Here is a 20,554-nt window from a genome sequence, read left to right on the forward strand (position 1 = left end):
GTAATGCTGTAATAATGTAATGCTGTAATAATGTATTGCTGTAATAATGTAATGCTGTAATAATGTAATGCTGTAATAATGTATTGCTGTAATAATGTAATGCTGTAATAATGTAATGCTGTAATAATGTAATGCTGTAATAATGTAATGCTGTAATAGTATGCTGTTGTTATGGGATTTTTATGAATAATGACTCAATTATATATACATTTAGCTCAGAATTATAACTAAACAGAATACTACTCTGTTACTGTATGGATGTATGAATCTTATTATAATCATAATACTGAATATAATGTGCGTAGTTTTACTCAAGAGTTAGAACAAGGACTTTCTGTTCCTTGTTTGAAACGAATGGAGCTATCGTCAGACCGGCTGGAATGCTGTGTACCTTACAGGACATTCTGTCTCTACCCAGGGAGGGGAGAGACCTTGGGCTAGTAGTAGATTGTTTAACAGGTGGCAGACAATGTGAGAAGGCTTGTGAACTATATTGCCATTGTATCTGAGAGGAGGAGGGACATTTGTGACGAAATGTGAGGTATATAAACCAATGTACATGCGATTATGACCAGAGCTCTCGGGAATAAACGCTATTGATTAATATTGAAACTGATCTTTGTCTATTTTATGCAAATAAGAACCTTACAAATTCTTAGAAACAGAATGTTTTGCTTTGTTATAATTGAATTGATTAATGAACAGATAAGAATTGAATTCCTCTAACAGCTGTGATAATGTAATGCTGTAATAATGTAATGCTGTAATAATGTATTGCTGTAATAATGTAATGCTGTAATAATGTATTGCTGTAATAATGTAATAATGTAATGTTGTAATAATGTATTGCTGTAATAATGTAATAATGTAATGCTGTAATAATGTATTGCTGTAATAATGTAATGCTGTAATAATGTAATGCTGTAATAATGTATTGCTGTAATAATGTAATGCTGTAATAATGTATTGCTGTAATAATGTAATGCTGTAATAATGTAATGCTGTAATAATGTAATGCTGTAATAATGTATTGCTGTAATAATGTAATGCTGTAATAATGTATTGCTGTAATAATGTAATGCTGTAATAATGTAATGCTGTAATAATGTAATGCTGTAATAATGTATTGCTGTAATAATGTAATGCTGTAATAATGTATTGCTGTAATAATGTAATAATGTAATGTTGTAATAATGTATTGCTGTAATAATGTAATAATGTAATAATGTAATAATGTAATGCTGTAATAATGTAATGCTGTAATAATGTAATAATGTAAAACTGTAATAATGTAATGCTGTAATAATGTAATGCTGTAATAATGTATTAATGTAATGTATTGCTGTAGTAATGTATTGCTGTAATAATGTAATGCTGTAATAATGTATTGCTGTAATAAAGTAATGCTGTAATAATGTAATACTGTAATAATGTAATGCTGAAAAAATGTAATGATGTAATAATGTATTAATGTAATGTAATGCTGTAATAATGTAATAAAGTAATGCTGTAATAATGTAATGCTGTAATAATGTAATGCTGTAATAATGTAATGCTGTAATAATGTATTAATGTAATGTATTGCTGTAGTAATGTATTAATGTAATGTAATGCTGTAATAATGTAATAAAGTAATGCTGTAATAATGTAATGCTGCAATAATGTAATGCTGTAATAATGTAATGCTGTAATAATGTATTAATGTAATGTATTGCTGTAGTAATGTAACAAAGTAATGCTGTAATAATGTAATGCTGTAATAATGTAATGCTGTAATAATGTATTCATGTAATGTATTGCTGTAGTAATGTAATAAAGTAATGCTGTAATAATGTAATGCTGTAATAATGTAATGCTGTAATAATGTATTAATGTAATGTATTGCTGTAGTAATGTAATAATGTAATGCTGTAATAATGTATTGCTGTAATAATGTATTACTGTAATGTAATGCTGTAATAATGTAATAAAGTAATGCTGTAATAATGTAATGCTGTAATAATGTAATGCTGTAATAATGTAATGCTGTAATAATGTATTAATGTAATGTATTGCTGTAATAATGTAATGCTGTAATAATGTATTGCTGTAATAAAGTAATGCTGTAATAATGTAATGATGTAATAATGTAATACTGTAATAATGTAATACTGTAATAATGTAATAATGTAATACTGTAATGATTCTGCAGTGAATGATGTGTGGGAGTAGTAAGGATGGGGACTGCTGCTGGTAAAGAAATAGCACTAGGAGGAAGTGAATGAATGAATGAAGTCATCAGCTCAGTACCGGAAGGAAGTCAGAAGAAGTGAGCAGAGACACAGTGATGTGAAGAACATCATTACAGTTGCAGAGAGAGATGCTGCTTCCGCTCTGTGATGTCAGGGACGTTGACCTACATTATGGATGAGCTGTAATGTCTCTCTGTGATGTCAGGGACGTTGACCTACATTATGGATGAGCTGTATGCCTCTCTGTGATGTCAGGGAGGAACGTCGGCCTACATTATCGATGAGCTGTATGCCACAGCTTTGAAGAGTAGCTGTGGTGGGGTTGTGTGGTATGAATTTGTGAATAAATGTTGATGTTATGGATGGAAGGTCTGTAATGAGTTATTACATGATGTTATGGATGGAAGGTCTGTAATGAGTTATTACATGATGTTATGGATGGAAGGTCTGTAATGAGTTATTACATGATGTTATGGATGGAAGGTCTGTAATGAGTTATTACATGATGTTATGGATGGAAGGTCTGTAATGAGTTATTACATGATGTTATGGATGGAAGGTCTTTGTAATGAGTTATTACATGATGTTATGGTTTGAAGGTCTGTGTAATGAGTGTCATGACGTTGGCCTGCTGGGGGAGGTTTATGACCTCCATAAATACATTTCCCCTTTTCTCTCTCTCTACTTTATAGAGTTGACTCTTGGGAAGCCCTTTGTTAACATAGAGAGAGAGAGAGAGTCTGGTGACATCAAAAGGTGGGAAACGGAACCATATTTCAGTAATCCAACCAGTTGAAAATATGCGTTGGTACTTAATGAATATGATGTCAGATCAGTTGTTTTCTGAGACATTACTACATTACTACTATATAGTATGACATAAACAGTATCTGGGAAAGTCTACACATTCTAGTAATCAGATTCACATGGAATTGTTGTGCAACTTAAATGTTTAAATATGAAACTATTTGTGAAAAGATGAAATGTGATTTTAGCTTCTTAGTGGGAGAACGGTTTGTCATAAGAGTAAACTGCTCACTCAGAGGCCCCGTCCAAGTGAACAGACATTGGTTGTAAACTTTGAAACACGCCCTTCTCTTCACCACGATATAAACCCGTTGACGAAAATCCAACTATGTGTTCCAAGGATGAGAGGACGACGGTCCCCACGTTGAAAGGGCTAAGATAATAACCTAACGAAATTAGCATCGAATTTAAACGTGAAGATGACGATCGACACGCCGAAAGGATGAATTTTGACTATACCAGTTAGTATATAGCATGAGCTTAAAGTGTGGCAACTTGGTATAAACTTTGAACTCTTATTCACTAAAGAAGTGATACCTCCTAGCCGATTGAGTTAGTGTGGGCTATGAAAGGACGAACGACATATTTGTTCTACCACACGACGACGGTACTACCAAGTATCCGTTCTACCACAAGAGATCCATGACAGACAACTCGGCCTCTATCTACGACCAATCTACCGAAGCGCAGCTCAGAGTAAATATTTATTGCATTTTCCTTTTTCAAATGGGCGGTTATTTAGAATGCATAAGATACTGTATTTACGATAGAATCGCTGCCTACGGCCCGGCCCGATAGAGACAAAACCTTTGTGTTCCTCAGTCTTCCCGCTCTTTCATTCAAAACCCAACCCCCTTTCTTTGTGTAACCAGCCGTCATACATGTTCCGTCCGCTAGGGACGGTTTCCTTTATGACATCATTTGTAATCAATGTATGATCCACTCTGTGTAGATGTAATTCTGTGTGATTATTTAGGTATTTAGTAAATAAATAATTTAATCACATTTTGTATTGCTGATTCAACTTGTTTCGTGAAGATAACCAAGAATTAACAACTTTCAGATGAGACTGAATGTGACGATTAAATATTGACTGCTATTGAGGTAAAATATTACCAGGTCTTTAAGAGTTTATTCGGAAGATAACAGCTCTATAAATATTATTTTGTGGTGCCCCGACTCTCTAGTTAATTACATTTACATGATTAGCTCAATCAGGTAATATTAATTACAAAGACATTATTTGATAGAATAGCATGTCATGTCACTTAATCCGGCATAGCCAAAGTCACGACATGAGTTATTATATGATGGTATGGATGGAAGGTCTGTGTAATAAGTTACATGACCCAACATCTGAAAATAAAATGTCTAAAATGTGCTTTTGATTCCTCATACCTACCGTAAGAGACAGTCTTCAGCAGCCCCTCTCCCCCGTCCTATCTGCAGTCGCATAGGTTGGGAATGAGACAGAGAGAGTCACACACAGCCTAGAGAAACCATTAACCTGGTGAGTCATCAAACGCTGTGAGCGTCCTCGAGTTCTATTTCTAGGAGCACCGTTTATAGCCTCTGTCCCTATCCCTCGCGCCTCTCTCTCCCACCAGCCTCTCTCTCCCTCGCGCCTCTCTCTCCCACCAGCCTCTCTCTCCCTCACGCCTCTCTCTCCCTCGCGCCTCTCTCTCCCACCAGCCTCTCTCTCCCTCACGCCTCTCTCTCCCTCGCGCCTCTCTCTCCCACCAGCCTCTCTCTCCCTCGCGCCTCTCTCTCCCTCGCGCCTCTCTCCCCCTCGCGCCTCTCTCTCCCTCGCGCCTCTCTCCCACCAGCCTCTCTCTCTCGCGCTTCTCTCTCCCTCGCTTCTCTTCAAGCTGCTTGAAATAACAAGGTCATGTCTCTACTTCCCTTCAGAAGTCCTCTTCCTGTGTCTTTACAGGATGTTGATAATAGCAGATGTTATGTAAGACAATAACTATATATTACGATAATAAAGAGCTTAAGGACAGAAAATGGCGGACAGAGATGAGACAGTTGATCAGAAAACAGAATCGTCACCAGGAGTAAGCTGCTGATAATTCCAAGTTGAATTTATTATGTTACATGAAAAATAGACATGTAATATATAGGACAGAGTTATCTTTGCTCGTTCCTTCTTTCTCTGACCCGGTAGAATCCATTTGAGAACAAATATGCCCTTAGCTTTAACACAACTATTCATCTGTCATATTTTGGAACCAGGTTTTTTTTTTTTTTTTTTAAATACAGGTTTTCAATTTACTCCATTAACAAGTAATTATAAATGTATTCACAACATGGCACTATATGGAAACAACAAGCCAAACTGACCACTCAGAAGTGACTGGCATAATCACTGTTACATGTATCTTTAGTTAGCTAGTGATGTTATTCTCATTGGTTTTGTTTTGTAGCTTTATCTCACACCCGATGACTTGTCTTCTATAGATGGACATGTTGGTTACCTCGGTTACGGGTCAGTGGAGGCTGGTGTGTGGAGATGTAGTTAAGGACAGGCTCGTCGTCACGCGTTTTCATACCGCTCCGTTTTATCCCGTTCCAGCCGTTAACAACGTGAGCCCGTCCTCCGATATCTACCGCTCCCACCAGCCTCCAGTGCTCCAGGTGAGGTGTCATCGTTAGCTACAGGCGATCTCTTGTTTGTCTGTTCTCACACCTGGTCTGTGTGTTGCGTCTAGTACAGGACGAGTTTGGATGATGTCATCTCTCACAGGGGTCAGGGGTCAGGGGTCAGGGGTCAGTTTGAATGTGAAAGGTCAGTTCATCAGATCACACACTATGATACTTGGTTTTTTCACAAACATGAAAATCGAAGCTGATATATTCATTTGAAGAGAAATTGATCCAAAAGGTTAAAGAAAACTGCAACACAGAATCTTCAGCTCTATCAACTTGTTATGTCCCTGATCACCTGGGGTTTCTCCTACAAACAAAACATAGCAGCTTTTAGTCTCCATTCCATCCCTGCTACGGGAATAACTAGAGCTCCGTTGTGTCTGAACTGACAGAACAGTAGTCTAGAGTAATGTGATGTACAGTGCCTTGCGAAAGTATTCGGCCCCCTTGAACTTTGCGACCTTTTGCCACATTTCAGGCTTCAAACATAAAGATATAAAACTGTATTTTTTTGTGAAGAATCAACAACAAGTGGGACACAATCATGAAGTGGAACGACATTTATTGGATATTTCAAACCTTTTTAACAAATCAAAAACTGAAAAATTGGGCGTGCAAAATTATTCAGCCCCCTTAAGTTAATACTTTGTAGCGCCACCTTTTGCTGCGATTAAAGCTGTAAGTCGCTTGGGGTATGTCTCTATCAGTTTTGCACATTGAGAGACTGAAATTGTTTCCCATTCCTCCTTGCAAAACAGCTCGAGCTCAGTGAGGTTGGATGGAGAGCATTTGTGAACAGCAGTTTTCAGTTCTTTCCACAGATTCTCGATTGGATTCAGGTCTGGACTTTGACTTGGCCATTCTAACACCTGGATATGTTTATTTTTGAACCATTCCATTGTAGATTTTGCTTTATGTTTTGGATCATTGTCTTGTTGGAAGACAAATCTCCGTCCCAGTCTCAGGTCTTTTGCAGACTCCATCAGGTTTTCTTCCAGAATGGTCCTGTATTTGGCTCCATCCATCTTCCCATCAATTTGAACCATCTTCCCTGTCCCTGCTGAAGAAAAGCAGGCCCAAACCATGATGCTGCCACCACCATGTTTGACAGTGGGGATGGTGTGTTCAGGGTAATGAGCTGTGTTGCTTTTACGCCAAACATAACGTTTTTGCATTGTTGCCAAAAAGTTCAATTTTGGTTTCATCTGACCAGAGCACCTTCTTCCACATGTTTGGTGTGTCTCCCAGGTGGCTTGTGGCAAACTTTAAACAACACTTTTTATGGATATCTTTAAGAAATGGCTTTCTTCTTGCCACTCTTCCATAAAGGCCAGATTTGTGCAATATACGACTGATTGTTGTCCTATGGACAGAGTCTCCCACCTCAGCTGTAGATCTCTGCAGTTCATCCAGAGTGATCATGGGTCTCTTGGCTGCATCTCTGATCAGTCTTCTCCTTGTATGAGCTGAAAGTTTAGAGGGACGGCCAGGTTTTGGTAGATTTGCAGTGGTCTGATACTCCTTCCAATTCAATATTATCGCTTGCACAGTGCTCCTTGGGATGTTTAAAGCTTGGGAAATCTTTTTGTATCCAAATCCGGCTTTAAACTTCTTCACAACAGTATCTCGGACCTGCCTGGTGTGTTCCTTGTTCTTCATGATGCTCTCTGCGCTTTTAACGGACCTCTGAGACTATCACAGTGCAGGTGCATTTATACGGAGACTTGATTACACACAGGTGGATTGTATTTATCATCATTAGTCATTTAGGTCAACATTGGATCATTCAGAGATCCTCACTGAACTTCTGGAGAGAGTTTGCTGCACTGAAAGTAAAGGGGCTGAATAATTTTGCACGCCCAATTTTTCAGTTTTTGATTTGTTAAAAAAGTTTGAAATATCCAATAAATGTCGTTCCACTTCATGATTGTGTCCCACTTGTTGTTGATTCTTCAAAAAAAAATACAGTTTTATATCTTTATGTTTGCAGCCTGAAATGTGGCAAAAGGTCGCAAAGTTCAAGGGGGCCGAATACTTTCGCAAGGCACTGTATGTCCAGTGTCTGGTGCATCTGATGTCCTCAGCAGCCCAGTGTCTTTATCACCCTGCCTTGTTAGATATAGATTCTATGTTGTGATTTATAACAACTGTCTATAGATTCTATGTTGTGATTTATAACAACTGTCTATAGATTCTATGTTGTGATTTATAACAACTGTCTATAGATTCTATGTTGTGATTTACAACAACATGACACACGGTGTGAAGCCAAGTGAGGTAGTGACAGAGCAGATTTTAAATATAATATTTATCCTTTAGAGATGTTTCAACTGTTTGATTAAACCTAAACCTATATATTCTACCTCATCTAGAAACTGAGGAGGATTCAGTTTGTTGTTTATTTTGTACGTAAATAAAACAACAACACAACCACAGTATCAATCCCCGTTGTTATTGCACCACTGTGGAGCACAAATCCTCTGTGTTAAAGGCTTTTTCTCCCTCTGTGCGCTTCCTGTCCGCTGTTACAATGAGCTGTGTTACTTTGAACTGAGTAGGAAATGAACATCAAATCACAAGCTAGTTACACCACAGCTGCTGTTGGTTACACCACAGCTGCTGTTAGTTACACCACAGCTGCTACTAGTTACACCACAGCTGCTGTTAGTTACACCACAGCTGTTAGTTACACCACAGCTGCTGTTAGTTATACCACAGCTGCTGTTAGTTACACCACAGCTACTGTTAGTTACACCACAGCTGCTGCTAGTTACACCACAGCTAGTTACACCACAGCTGCTGTTAGTTACACCACAGCTGCTACTAGTTACACCACAGCTACTGTTAGTTACACCACAGCTGCTGCTAGTTACACCACAGCTAGTTACACCACAGCTGTTGTTAGTTACACCACAGCTACTGTTAGTTACACCACAGCTGCTGTTAGTTACACCACAGCTGTTAGTTACACCACAGCTGCTGTTAGTTACACCACAGCTGCTGTTAGTTACACCACAGCTGTTAGTTACATTACAGCTGCTGTTAGTTACAACCACAGCTGCTGTTAGTTATACCACAGCTGTTAGTTACACCACAGCTGTTGTTAGTTACACCACAGCTGCTGTTAGTTACACCACAGCTGCTGTTAGTTATACCACAGCTGCTGTTAGTTATACCACAGCTGTTAGTTACATCACAGCTGCTGTTAGTTATACCACAGCTGTTAGTTACACCACAGCTGCTGTTAGTTACACCACAGCTGCTGTTAGTTACACCACAGCTGCTGTTAGTTATACCACAGCTGTTAGTTACACCACAGCTGCTGTTAGTTACACCACAGCTGCTGTTAGTTATACCACAGCTGTTAGTTACATCACAGCTGCTGTTAGTTACACCACAGCTGCTGTTAGTTACACCACAGCTGTTAGTTACATCACAGCTGCTGTTAGTTACACCACAGCTGATGTTAGTTACACCACAGCTGCTGTTAGTTATACCACAGCTGCTGTTAGATACACCACAGCTGCTACTAGTTACACCACAGCTGCTGTTAGTTACACCACAGCTGCTGCTAGTTAAACCACAGCTACTGTTAGTTACACCACAGCTGCTGTTAGTTACACTACAGCTGCTGTTAGTTATACCACAGCCTCTGTTAGTTATACCACAGCTACTGTTAGTTATACCACAGCTACTGTTAGTTATACCACAGCTGCTACTAGTTATACCACAGCTGCTGTTAGTTACACCACAGCTGCTGTTAGTTATACCACAGCTGCTGCTAGTTACACCACAGCTGTTAGTTATATCACAGCTACTGTTAGTTATACCACAGCTGTTAGTTATACCACAGCTGCTGTTAGTTATACCACAGCTGCTGTTAGTTACACCACAGCTAGTTATACCACAGCTGCTGCTAGTTACACCCCAGCTGCTGTTAGTTACACCACAGCAATTATAGAACAACAGTCGGCAGCAATTGCTTAGGCTCAATATAGATATTTTTGGGGGAAAAAGGGTACTCCATTCTTTCAATTCTTCATTGCTGAAGATGACACTCATAAATCCAGTCAAGGTGGAAAACCTACGCTAGACAGTGACTGACTGTCCCTAATAAAGAGTTAAATCAAAGGAGCTGTGCGATTACCTCTAGCCGTTAGTGGAGACAAAAGATTAAGAACACCTTCCTAATATTGAGTTGCAAGACAGCCTCAATTCGTCTGGGTTCACTGACTCCACAAGGTGTCGAAAGCCTTCCACGGGGATGCTGGCCCCTTGTTAACTCCAATGCTTCCCACAGTTGTGCCAAGTTGGCTGGATGTCCTTTTGGGTGGTGGACCATTCTTGATAAGGTTGAGCGTGAAAACCCAACAGTGTTGCAGTTCTTGACACATTGAAACTGGTGCGCCTGGCACCCACTACCATACCCCGTTTAAAGGCACTTAAATCTTTTGTCTTGCCCCATTCACCCTCTGAATGGCACACAGACACAATCCATGTCTCAATTGTCTCAAGGCTTAAAAATCCTACTTTATCCTGTCTCCTCCCCTTCATCTACACTGATTGAAGAGGATTTAACAACTGGCATCAGTAAGGGATCATATCTTTCACCTGGATTCACCTGGTCAGTCTATGTCATGGAAAGAGCAGGTGTTCTTAATGTCTTATCCACTCAGGACATGTCCTCTATATTAGCGGTTAGCTACCTTTTTGTTTACTGCCTACGTTCTGATGAGTCTCCCCAGAAGTACCCCCTCATTTGAGCAGTAGGCCTACGTTCTGATGAGTCTCCCCAGAAGTACCCCCTCATTTGAGCAGTAGGCCTACGTTCTGTTGAGTCTCCCCAGAAGTACTCCCTCATTTGACCAGTAGGCCTACGTTCTGATGAGTCTCCCCAGAAGTACCCCCTCATTTGACCAGTAGGTCTACGTTCTGATGAGTCTCCCCAGAAGTACCCCCTCATTTGAGCAGTAGGCCTCCGTTCTGATGAGTCTCCCCAGAAGTACCCCCTCATTTGAGCAGTAGGCCTACGTTCTGACGAGTCTCCCCAGAAGTACCCCCTCATTTGACCAGTAGGCCTACGTTCTGATGAGTCTCCCAAGAACCCCCTGTGGATAGGATAAGTACCCCGTGTGGATAGGACAAGTACCCCCTGTGGATAGGATAAGTACCCCTGTAGATAGGATAAGTACCCCTGTGGATAGGATAAGTTCCCCCTGTGGATAGGATAAGTTCCCACTGTGGATAGGATAAGTACCACATGTGGATAGGATAAGTACCCCCTGTGGATAGGATAAGTACCCCCTGTGGATAGGTTAAGTAACCCATGTGGATAGGATAAGTAACCCCTGTGGATAGGATAAGTTCCCCCTGTGGATAGGATAAGTTCCCACTGTGGATAGGATAAGTACCCCATGTGGATAGGATAATTACCCCCTGTGGATAGTATAAGTACCCCATGTGGATAGGATAAGTACCCCCTGTGGATAGGATAAGTACCCCTGTGGATAGGATAAGTACCCCCTGTGGATATAATAAGTACCCCATGTGGATAGGATAAGTACCCCATGTGGATAGGATAAGTTCCCCCTGTGGATAGGATAAGTACCCCCTGTGGATAGGATACATACCCCTGTGGATAGGATAAGTTCCCCCTGTGGATAGGATAAGTTCCCACTGTGGATAGGATAAGTACCCCATGTGGATAGGATAATTACCCCCTGTGGATAGTATAAGTACCCCATGTGGATAGGATAAGTACCCCCTGTGGATAGGATAAGTACCCCTGTGGATAGGATAAGTACCCCCTGTGGATATAATAAGTACCCCATGTGGATAGGATAAGTACCCCATGTGGATAGGATAAGTTCCCCCTGTGGATAGGATAAGTACCCCCTGTGGATAGGATACATACCCCTGTGGATAGGATAAGTAACCCCTGTGGATAGGACAAGTCCCCCCTGTGGATAGGATAAGTACCCCCTGTGGATAGGATACATACCCCTGTGGATAGGATAAGTAACCCCTGTGGATAGGACAAGTCCCCCCTGTGGATAGGATAAGTTCCCCCTGTGGATAGGATAAGTACCCCATGTGGATAGTATAAGTACCCCTGTGGATATAATAAGTACCCCATGTGGATAGGATAAGTACCCCATGTGGATAGGATAAGTTCCCCCTGTGGATAGGATAAGTACCCCATGTGGATAGGATAAGTACCCCCTGTGGATAGGATACATACCCCTGTGGATAGGATAAGTAACCCCTGTGGATAGGACAAGTCCCCCCTGTGGATAGGATAAGTTCCCCCTGTGGATAGGATAAGTACCCCATGTGGATAGGATAAGTACCCCATGTGGATATGTAAGTACCCTAGGGTGAGACCCACTGCTCTATACAGTGAGTCTGTTAGTTTCTTGGTCTAGGTACATGATTGTATCCCAGCCAGTAGATTTACATGAAAGGAGCTGTGTGAAACCTCCTGCAGCCTTAATTACACAGCGTTACATGAAAGGAGCTGTGTGAAACCTCCTGCAGCCTTAATTACACAGTGTTACATGAAAGGAGCTGTGTGAAATCTCCTGCAGCCTTAATTACACAGCGTTACATGAAAGGAGCTGTGTGATTCCTCCTGCAGCCTTAATTACACAGCGTTACATGAAAGGAGCTGTGTGAAACCTCCTGCAGCCTTAATTACACAGCGTTACATGAAAGGAGCTGTGTGATTCCTCCTGCAGACTTAATTACACAGCGTTACATGAAAGGAGCTGTGTGATTCCTCCTGCAGCCTTAATTACACAGCGTTACATGAAAGGAGCTGTGTGATTCCTCCTGCAGCCTTAATTACACAGCGTTACATGAAAGGAGCTGTGTGACTCCTCCTGCAGCCCTGAGTGTAAGTGCTGGAAACACAGGGTTTGTAAGGAGTAGTACTAAGATGACATAAGCTGACCTTTAGAAGGGTTAGGAACAAGGACACATGAACACCACTGATAATCTACCTCTCACCGCTACATTGACAACTGTTATGTCTCTGAGTTGGGCTGGACACTTTGCACTTTAGACAGGGTGACAGGGATCTTACTCTCCCCCGGAGTAGGGGCTCTGGTGACGGGATGGACCGTATTCTGGATATCAACCAGCCTCTCCTTAAACTTCTGTTGCAGGTACAGCTCCTCCTTGGAGTAGCTCTTAGAGAAGGCTGAGAGGAGGAGACCTACGGCCATCAGGCTGCCACCCACGCAGAACAGAACGGCGCCCGTCAGCTTGCACACGTCCAAGGCTCGGTTGAAGAGGACAGCGTGGCTGTCCACGAAGAGGAGCTCGTCTTCCCCGAATGCTTCGATCTTAGTCGGGGTGGCGTAGCCCACCAGTAGGACAATGAGGCCTGTCACCAGAATCAGGGTTCCTAACGCTAGACAGACCTGGGGGAGGGAGAGACAGGATCAGGGTTCCTAACGCTAGACAGACCTGGGGGAGGGAGAGACAGGATCAGGGTTCCTAACGCTAGACAGACCTGGGGGAGGGAGAGACAGGATCAGGGTTCCTAACTCTAGCCAGACCTGGGGGAGGGAGAGACAGGATCAGGGTTCCTAACTCTAGACAGACCTGGGGGAGGGAGAGACAGGATCAGGGTTCCTAACGCTAGACAGACCTGGGGGAGGGAGAGACAGGATCAGGGTTCCTAACTCTAGACAGACCTGGGGGAGGGAGAGACAGGATCAGGGTTCCTAACACTAGACAGACCTGGGGGAGGGAGAGACAGGATCAGGGTTCCTAACACTAGCCAGACCTGGGGGAGGGAGAGACAGGATCAGGGTTCCTAACACTAGCCAGACCTGGGGGAGGGAGAGACAGGATCAGGGTTCCTAACGCTAGACAGACCTGGGGGAGGGAGAGACAGGATTAGGGTTCCTAACTCTAGACAGACCTGGGGGAGGGAGAGACAGGATCAGGGTTCCTAACTCTAGACAGACCTGGGGGAGGGAGAGACAGGATCAGGGTTCCTAACACTAGACAGACCTGGGGGAGGGAGAGACAGGATCAGGGTTCCTAACACTAGACAGACCTGGGGGAGGGAGAGACAGGATCAGGGTTCCTAACACTAGCCAGACCTGGGGGAGGGAGAGACAGGATCAGGGTTCCTAACGCTAGACAGACCTGGGGGAGGGAGAGACAGGATCAGGGTTCCTAATATTAAACAGACCTGGGGGAGGGAGAGACAGGATCAGGGTTCCTAACACTAGACAGACCTGGGGGAGGGAGAGACAGGATCAGGGTTCCTAACACTAGACAGACCTGGGGGAGGGATGGATGAGAGACAGGATTAGGGTTCAGGATCAGGGTTCAGGGTTCCTAATGCTAGACAGACCTGGGGGAGGGAGAGACAGGATCAGGGTTCCTAACACTAGACAGACCTGAACAGGCAGATGTTTACAGTAACCTGGCTCAATACACTACCCAGACCATGTCAGGATGTTTACAGCACCATGACCCAATACCCTCCCAATATCTCTTCTCTCATATATATCATACCTTCCAGAGGACAGAGCTCCACCGACTAGGCGATCTCTGAATCTGAAAATCTTCATCGCGTTCCCAGATGGAGGCAGTACACTCCTCGTAGAACTGGTGGAGGTATGATCTGACGCCGTATCTCTGGTCGTGCTGCGTCTGTTCAGCGTAGTCTGACCCACAGATCTCAGCACAGGCTGAAGCCATCCTGACCCTTTCACCTCTGTCAGCTCTGTCTAGAGAGAGAGAGAGAGAGAGAGAGCACCACACTAACCTCACACACACCGGGTGCCACTGCCTGCACACAACACACACACACACACACACACACACACACACACACACACACACACACACACACACAAACAGTTTTATTATGGAGAGAGATACAATGCTGAATGATCAGCCACAGTGTTGCTCACATTTTGAATCACCCATCTGTTCCTGTTCAGGATATCAGGTTGTGTTACTGCCTGCTACCTGTTCAGGATATTAGGTTGTGTTGCTGCCTGCTACCTGTTCAGGATATTAGGTTGTGTTGCTGCCTGCTACCTGTTACCTGTTCAGGATATTAGGTTGTGTTGCTGCCTGCTACCTGTTCAGGATATTAGGTTGTGTTGCTGCCTGCTACCTGCTACCTGTTCAGGATATTAGGTTGTGTTGCTGCCTGCTACCTGTTCAGGATATTAGGTTGTGTTGCTGCCTGCTACCTGCTACCTGTTCAGGATATTAGGTTGTGTTTCTACCTGCTACCTGCTACCTGTTCAGGATATTAGGTTGTGTTTCTACCTGCTACCTGCTATCTGTTCAGGATATCAGGTTGTGTTGCTGCCTGCTACCTGTTCAGGATATTAGGTTGTGTTTCTACCTGCTACCTTCTAACTTCTACCTGTTCAGGATATCAGGTTGTGTTGCTACCTGCTACCTGCTACCTGTTCAGGATATCAGGTTGTGTTGCTACCTGCTACCTGCTACCTGTTCAGGATATCAGGTTGTGTCGCTACCTGCTACCTGCAACCTGTTCAGGATATTAGGTTGAGTTTCTGCCTGCTGCCTTCTACATGCTGCCTGCTACATGCTACCTGTTCAGGATATCAGGTTGTGTTTCTGTCTGCAACCTGTTCAGGATATTAGATTGTGTTTCTACCTTCTACCTGCTATCCTGCTTGTTCAGGATATTAGGTTGCGTTTCTGCCTGCTACACGCTGCCTGCTACATGCTACCTGCTATCCGCTACTTGTTCAGGTTATTAGGTTGCGTTTCTGCCTGCTACATGCTGCCTGCTACATTTCTACCTTCTACCTGTTCAGGATATTAGGTTGTGTTTCTACCTGCTACCTGCTACTTGTTCAGGTTATTAGGTTGCGTTTCTGCCTGCGACATGCTGCATGCTGCCTGCTACCTGTCCAGGGATATTAGGTTGTGTTTCTACCTGCTACCTGTTCAGGGATATTAGGTTGTTTTTCTACCTGCTATCTGCTGTTGCTGCCTATTACTTGCTACCTGTTGCTTGCTACCTGCTGCCTGCTACCTGCTACCTTCTACCTGCTGCCTATTACCTGCTATCTGCTGCATATTACCTTCTATCTGCTACCTGCTATCTGCTGCCTGCTGCCTGCTCCCTGCTGCCTGCTGCCTGCTCCCTGCTGCCTGCTACCTGCTATCTGCTGCCTGCTGCCTGCTCCCTGCTGCCTGCTGCCTGCTGCCTATTACCTTCTATCTGCTGCCTAGTAACTGCTACCTGCTGTCTGCTACCTGCTGGATGTTATGTAGACTCTCTCTGAATGAATAACACTTCTGTTGTCTACATGTAGTCAGTGTTGAAGGATGTTATGTAGACTCTGAATGAATAACACTTCTGTTGTCTACATGTAGTCAGTGTTGAAGGATGTTATGTAGACTCTGAATGAATAACACTTCTGTTGTCTATATGTAGTCAGTGTTGAAGGATGTTATGTAGACTCTGAATGAATAACACTTCTGTTGTCTACATGTAGTCAGTGTTGAAGGATGTTATGTAGACTCTGAATGAATAACACTTCTGTTGTCTACATGTAGTCAGTGTTGAAGGATGTTATGTAGACTCTGAATGAATAACACTTCTGTTGTCTACATGTAGTCAGTGTTGAAGGATGTTATGTAGACTCTGAATGAATAACACTTCTGTTGTCTACATGTAGTCAGTGTGGAAGGATGTAGTTGTATTTTTTGTATTTGGTAAATGATGTGTAAGCAGGGCTTATCTGTGAAAGAGACCTTGGTCTTTAAAATAGAGGTCAAATAAAATCGAATGTGCATATGGCAAAATAATGACTTTAAATATTCAGCATTTAGTATTATGCAAAATGCTAATAATGAGATATGCAATATGTATAGTTTGTGTACTCATTGACAATCTCTGTCATACATAACAAATATGTCTCTGAAGAGCCCACAGCGTCATTTGTTCCAATCCAATGCTTTGATGAGTAATATTTAATATAAACACAAACCTAGTTGTCAAGTCAACAAATACAGAAACGACAAACGTATCCGAAATATAATAACCTCTGTCATACCAATTATAAGGTCACGTGGATGCCAGTGGTCAAAACACCTGATCTTGTTTTGATCATGTTCTCTCACCGATTGGAACCCAACACATTCTAGAATCTCAAATAATTAACATTTAAACCGAAACACGAAGGAAAGTAACCCGGCAAAATGCGACCTTATTTTATAGCTCAATGACTGCGACGACAGAGCGAGAGAGAGAGAGAGAGATATCGCTGTCCATGGTGCTGAATGTGAATCCGCTCTACCCAAGGAGGCAGAGACGTAAGACATGACGCCATACTGCTCTGACACACACGTCCTTCCTTCGTCTTGCTTTCACAGTCCCCTTGAGACATCTTTTATCTAAGATAATAGCATCAAACCATGTAATCGATTAGGCTACAAGCTGTTATCGTCAAAGTAAACGGATTTGCTTTGGATTCTAAGCCACACCAGCCGCATGCTATAGGCTAAATAAAGTTGAGATTGGGAAGTCAACTGTCTATTTACAAAACTACAAACACTATTGATCTGAGTCTGACAACACGTCTTCTGTCTAGTTCTTTCAAAAATAAATACATAACTCGACAGTTAATCACACCCTAAATGTTGAGACAGTAGATCAAGACATTTTCTCGTTTTAAAGGTTACTTCCAGATGTTGAAAAGCCATACAGCCAATCATATTTCCACCACTATTATGTAATCCACAATCAGATAGCCCAGTACAGTCGTTTCCACTATAAACCCGTTTTAAAAAAAACGTTAAAGTGAATATCCGAATGCATTTAAGGCTGAAATATACCTGTCATAACCGGCTTGGAGAGTGATCACTCGCGGCTGTTCCTTCACTCAGGTCCCATCACTCTAGATTCTTAGCTCCGACAGTCGCCCTATCGATGATTCAGACTCACGCTGGCTTCTGCGCAGGCGTTAGATCCATGTCTTGTCGACTTGCCCAATAGAGGATAACAGTATAATGGCGTCATTTTTGTAGGCACTAACTACTCCGCCATGGTTCGTCGGACAAAGTATATGGGAAATAAGTTTTTTCTTAAATGATAAACGCTGAAACTAAGGTATGTGGTAAACACAGGCGTTGGAGATCTGATATGTTTTGTTCGGTGAGACAGTTTTCGTCAGTTTTTGTGAATTTTGAACCATTTATGTAATGTAAAACAACAACACATAAACGACATATAGGCTTCATAATTCATAAAGGTCATGTTAGTTGACTGACATTACCTCGTCGAATTTATAAGATGTCCTAAGCCTGTCTTAACTGTCTTAACCTCAGACCTAATTTTCGCCGTTTATCCCAAAACCATATTCTTTCCCCATTAATTTCTCTAGAGGTTACTCATTTCCGGGTTTTAGGACTACAAGCCGGTGATCCCTGTGGCAGATAGAGGTGGGGCGGTGTGATGATTGGTTGCGACTGGAGGTAGCCTGGGTTCATAATTCTGATGTTTTGAGCAGTTGTGTCTCGAAGTGCTTATACAGAAACCCAGCCTAAAAGAGCAAGCAATACAGAGGCAGAAGCACATGCAACGTGTGTATGATATCAGGGATTACATTTAAGATAAAAACTAAAGGTTGGTACATAAAACCTTATCCTGACTGTTATAACCTGAAGACCTAAAGCATTATCCTGACTGGGATAACCTGAAGACCTAAAGCATTATCCTGACTGGGATAACCTGAAGTCCTAAAGCATTATCCTGACTGTGATAACCTGAAGACCTGAAGCATTATCCTGACTGTGATAACCTGAAGACCTAAAGCCTTATCCTGACTGTGATAACCTGAAGACCTAAAGCCTTATCCTGACTGTGATAACCTGAAGTCCTAAAGCATTATCCTGACTGTGATAACCTGAAGTCCTAAAGCATTATCCTGACTGGGATAACCTGAAGACCTAAAGCATTATCCTGACTGGGATAACCTGAAGACCTAAAGCATTATCCTGACTGTGATAACCTGAATACCTAAAGCATTATCCTGACTGTGATAACCTGAAGACCTAAAGCCTTATCCTGACTGTGATAACCTGAAGACCTAAAGCCTTATCCTGACTGTGATAACCTGAAGACCTAAAGCCTTATCCTGACTGTGATAACCTGAAGTCCTAAAGCATTATCCTGACTGTGATAGCCTGAAGACCTAAAGCATTATCCTGACTGGGATAACCTGAAGTCCTAAAGCATTATCCTGACTGATAACCTGAAGTCCTAAAGCATTATCCTGACTGTGATAACCTGAAGACCTAAAGCCTTATCCTGACTGTGATAACCTAATGTCCTAAAGCATTATCCTGACTGTGATAACCTGAAGACCTAAAGCATTATCCTGACTGTGATAACCTGAAGACCTAAAGCCTTATCCTGACTGTGATAACCTGAAGACCTAAAGCCTTATCCTGACTGTGATAATCTGAAGTCCTAAAGCATTATCCTGACTGTGATAACCTGAAGTCCTAAAGCATTATCCTGACTGGGATAACCTGAAGACCTACAGCATTATCCTGACTGGGATAACCTGAAGACCTAAAGCATTATCCTGACTGGGATAACTTGAAGTCCTAAAGCATTATCCTGACTGATAACCTGAAGTCCTAAAGCATTATCCTGACTGTGATAACCTGAAGACCTAAAGCCTTATCCTGACGGTGATAACCTGAAGACCTAAAGCCTTATCCTGACTGTGATAACCTGAAGACCTAAAGCCTTATCCTGACTGTGATAACCTGAAGTCCTAAAGCATTATCCTGACTGGGATAACCTGAAGACCTAAAGCATTATCCTGACTGGGATAACCTGAAGACCTAAAGCATTATCCTGACTGGGATAACCTGAAGTCCTAAAGCATTATCCTGACTGATAACCTGAAGTCCTAAAGCATTATCCTGACTGTGATAACCTGAAGACCTAAAGCCTTATCCTGACTGTGATAACCTGAAGTCCTAAAGCATTATCCTGACTGTGATAACCTGAAGACCTAAAGCCTTATCCTGACTGTGATAACCTGAAGACCTAAAGCCTTATCCTGACTGTGATAACCTGAAGACCTAAAGCCTTATCCTGACTGTGATAACCTGAAGTCCTAAAGCATTATCCTGACAGTGATAACCTGAAGTCCTAAAGCATTATCCTGACTGGGATAACCTGAAGACCTAAAGCATTATCCTGACTGGGATAACCTGAAGACCTAAAGCATTATCCTGACTGGGATAACCTGAAGTCCTAAAGCATTATCCTGACTGATAACCTGAAGTCCTAAAGCATTATCCTGACTGTGATAACCTGAAGACCTAAAGCCTTATCCTGACTGTGATAACCTGAAGACCTAAAGCCTTATCCTGACTGTGATAACCTGAAGTCCTAAAGCATTATCCTGACTGGGATAACCTGAAGACCTAAAGCATTATCCTGACTGGGATAACCTGAAGACCTAGAGCATTATCCTGACTGGGATAACCTGAAGTCCTAAAGCATTATCCTGACTGATAACCTGAAGTCCTAAAGCATTATCCTGACTGTGATAACCTGAAGACCTAAAGCCTTATCCTGACTGTGATAACCTGAAGTCCTAAAGCATTATCCTGACTGTGATAACCTGAAGACCTAAAGCATTATCCTGACTGTGATAACCTGAAGACCTAAAGCCTTATCCTGACTGTGATAACCTGAAGTCCTAAAGCATTATCCTGACTGTGATAACCTGAAGACCTAAAGCCTTATCCTGACTGTGATAACCTGAAGTCCTAAAGCATTATCCTGACTGTTTTAACCTGAAGACCTGAAGCCTTAACCTGAAGAC

The 20,554-nt window shown here is 42.3% G+C and overlaps 1 protein-coding gene across 1 annotated transcript; it reads right to left on the minus strand.

Annotated features, from left to right (window-relative positions):
• Positions 1–11,417: 11,417 nt before the first annotated feature.
• Positions 11,418–14,408, minus strand: LOC139395774 (neurensin-1-like). The gene is made up of 2 exons (XM_071143135.1): positions 14,223–14,408; positions 11,418–13,111 (listed from the first exon to the last, which is right to left on the minus strand). Exons 1-2 carry the CDS (start codon positions 14,406–14,408, stop codon positions 12,713–12,715), a joined length of 585 nt encoding a protein of 194 aa, XP_070999236.1. The 3' UTR covers positions 11,418–12,712.
• Positions 14,409–20,554: the final 6,146 nt, after the last annotated feature.

Source organism: Oncorhynchus clarkii, unplaced genomic scaffold (assembly GCF_045791955.1).
Source record: "Oncorhynchus clarkii lewisi isolate Uvic-CL-2024 unplaced genomic scaffold, UVic_Ocla_1.0 unplaced_contig_10504_pilon_pilon, whole genome shotgun sequence".
Lineage (NCBI taxonomy): Eukaryota > Metazoa > Chordata > Actinopteri > Salmoniformes > Salmonidae > Oncorhynchus > Oncorhynchus clarkii.

What these genes read in the sequence shown, in the direction of transcription:
- LOC139395774 (XM_071143135.1), bottom strand. Translation starts at nt 14,408, where the DNA reads ATGGCTTCAGCCTGTGCTGAGATCTGTGGGTCAGACTACGCTGAACAG. An exon ending in GGAGCTCTGTCCTCTGGAAG is followed by an intron (nt 13,112 to 14,222) that starts GTATGATATATA and finishes TCCCTCCCCCAG; the next exon opens with GTCTGTCTAGCGTTAGGAAC.